The 3,006-nt window shown below is 39.9% G+C and overlaps 1 protein-coding gene across 3 annotated transcripts in view; it reads left to right on the forward strand.

Annotated features, from left to right (window-relative positions):
- Positions 1–2,154, forward strand: part of ODR4 (odr-4 GPCR localization factor homolog) — a 36,943-nt gene extending 34,789 nt beyond the window's left edge. For all 3 annotated transcript variants that reach the window (XM_019635501.1, XM_019635500.1, XM_019635502.1), the window contains exon 15: positions 123–2,154. In XM_019635501.1, coding sequence (XP_019491046.1) covers positions 123–190 — 68 coding nt within the window. In that variant the 3' untranslated portion in view covers positions 191–2,154. The remainder of the gene's footprint in view (positions 1–122) is intronic.
- Positions 2,155–3,006: the final 852 nt, after the last annotated feature.

A 3,006-nucleotide genomic window follows, 5' to 3' on the forward strand; every position in this document is an offset into this window, starting at 1 on the left:
TGTGTGTGTTGTTGTTGTTGTTGTTTAGGCCCATCAGTCAGCTACATTTCAGAGCCTAGGATCAATTCAGCATCTTTTTGTTCATTCCATTTCCGCTTGTTCTGTGTTTGTTTTACTTTCAGGCGTGATCGCAGCATGTGCAGTCGCAGTCCTTGCTGCTGGCATCTCCTTTCATTACTTCAGTGATTAGGGCGAGGCAAAGAGAGTGTCCCGATCATCCGGAGAATGCTGACCAACGATTATGACTAATAAAGATGCAAACAATCCATCTGCATTTAAGACAGCAGCAGCCAGATCTGTTGCCATGCCTGTTAGGTGTGTTTCTGACTAGAATGACATCACCAGTGGCCTCGTTTAGCCCTGCTTACATTGTAGGCTCAGGCTTCCAAAAATAAAGTTAAGCGTCTCGATGGAAGCTGCATGTAACAAATTGTTTTTATCTATTTTTTTTAAATGTTCAAAACAATGATTTATTTTCACAGATTTTAGTTCTCTCGATCTGACTGACATATTCATCAGGACATTGAAACTTTGAGTAGTCAGCGTTTATGAATATCTTAGTGATAGGACAGGAGAAATTTCTCCAAAGTGTAGCAGCAATCTATTGGGTAAGTTCATACTGTAGGACCTTTTACTATACACTCAGTTTCAAAATACTGATTGAGTTCTGATCAAGGAATAGGAAACCTTTTCAGAGAGGTTTGAATCAGTAACAATTGCATAAATCATGTGCTTTCTCAGGGTAGTATATCATATCTGTTTAATATATTAAATAAAACTTTTGCTTCCAGCAGTACATTAGACTAGGTACTGTAAAACACCTAGATCTTCAATAAAATTTACCTTTGAATGCATGAAGAGACTCAAAGAATGAAGGGGAAATCTCTTAAGAACCATACCTCTGTTTTTCCTTCTGCATAAAAATGCACACATTTTGAGTTGGGAATTGTGAATACTATAGTAAGCATACTGGTGGACTGTGGTTGCCCGGATGGCAGATACCAATTACAGCACTGCCATATGCAGTTTGCCTCAGACCAGAAACAACGAGATAAATCTGAATCTGAGATGCTACCCTACCCGGGAGAGTTGAAGTGGCCCTCAGTTTATAGAACCCTATATAGCTCCTGGCAGAAGCAAGATACCGGCCCAAGATTCTCAGAGATGAAGATAAAGCAATATTATTTCATGACTAGAGATCACCAGGGACAAGTTGAAACTAGCTAGCATGAGAAAGAACCTATAGAAATAACGAACTTTGGATTACATTCTCTAGGATCTTATCACCAACATACATGAAGGATGGAACCACAGGCAGATCTAAAAAAAAAAGAAAAAAAATGGAACTGTTAGAAGTGAGAAATATGTTACTTGAAATTAAAATACAAAAACAAAAAACCTCAGACCTGTTGAATGAATATCATCTTAGACTCAGCCAAAGACACAGTGAGTAAACTGGAAGCCAGGTGTGTAGAAATGATCAAGTGCACGGCGAGGAGAAACAGGTGCTGGCGAATATAAATATTAAAGAGAAGTGGAGAGGTATGGAGGGAAGAGTTACAAGGACTAGAAAGAAGTACTGAGAGGAGAGAGGTTAGAGGAGTGGCAATATTTGAAGAGGTAACAGAATTTTCCACATTTCTTGGAAAAACATGAATTCGTAAATTCAGGAAACACAATATATCCCAGATATATATAGATAAAATTCATGCTTAAACTGAACATAATATAACTGCAAAATGCCAAACACAAGATTTTAAAAGCAATCAAAGGGGAAAAGATCATCAATGAAGGCAAGACAGTCAAGTTGGCTTCTTAATGGCAACAGTGTCCCCAAAGAAGGTAAAATAATGCCTTCAAAACTGAGGAAAATTAACCAACTTAGAAATTGTACCAAGCAAAACTGAAATAAAGACATATTCAGATGAAAAACAAGAGTTTATCATCAACAGGCCTTCGTTAAAGAAACTATGAAAGGATAATACTCAAGAACAAAATGATTTCAAAAGGATCTGAAAGTGAAGAACTAGTGAGCAAATAAAATGATAAACGTAAATCAAAAGTGTTTGTATAAAACAATCGTATTGAAAGAATTATTAATAAGCAATAAATTGCTAACAAATGTAAAACTAAATAAACATTTTTGCAACATTAATGTGGACTTTTTTTTTTTTCTAAAGATTTTATTGGGGAGTTGGGGGAGGGGAACAGACAAGTTGCTGTTGTTTTGTTCTTCAGTCTAGTCGTGGAGGATGTTGCTTCACTGGCCCAAGTTGTCACCATCATTGCGCTCTTCCTGGGTGAGGCAGATCAGTCACCGGCCTCTGGACGGCCGCTCACTGCGGCTGCTAGCCGCCCACGCTGGCTGCCGGCTATACATGGTAGCTTATGGCAGCCCACTGCAGCAGGGGACTGCAGCCTATGCCATTGCTGGCAACTCATGGCAGCCCAACTCCAGGTCGAGCTGTTGTTCAGCATCTTAGCTGTAGAAGGCAGTGTCACTGGCCCTCATATGTGGGATCTGAACCGGGGCCCTCTGGCGTCCCAAGCCAGTTCTTAACCAACGTGCCACTCGGCTGGCCCAATGTGGACTTTTAAAATAAGATATAATTGAAAAATTGGACAATAGCTTGTAAGATGGGAGGAGGGTGGATGGTTGGATGGCTCAGTTGGTTAGAGCATGTGCTCTTAACAAGGTTGCCAGTTTGACTCCCACATGGGATGGTGGACTGTGCCCCCTGCAACTAGATTGAAAGCGGTGAGGACTTGGAGCTGAGCTGCGCCCTCCAGAACTAAGATTGAAGGACAACAACTTGTCTTGGAGCTCATGGGTCCTGGAAAAACAACGTTTTCCTTCCGCAATTCCCCAACACTGTTCACTTCCACAATTCCCCAATAAAATGTTTAAAAAATAAAAAAAATAAGATGGGAGGAGGGTGATTAAAATTCAAGTGTTCTGACATGCTTTTATTAATCAGAAAATGGATTAAGATATTGTTTAACTTT

This window comes from Hipposideros armiger, unplaced genomic scaffold (genome assembly GCF_001890085.2).
Source record: "Hipposideros armiger isolate ML-2016 unplaced genomic scaffold, ASM189008v1 scaffold_22, whole genome shotgun sequence".
Lineage (NCBI taxonomy): Eukaryota > Metazoa > Chordata > Mammalia > Chiroptera > Hipposideridae > Hipposideros > Hipposideros armiger.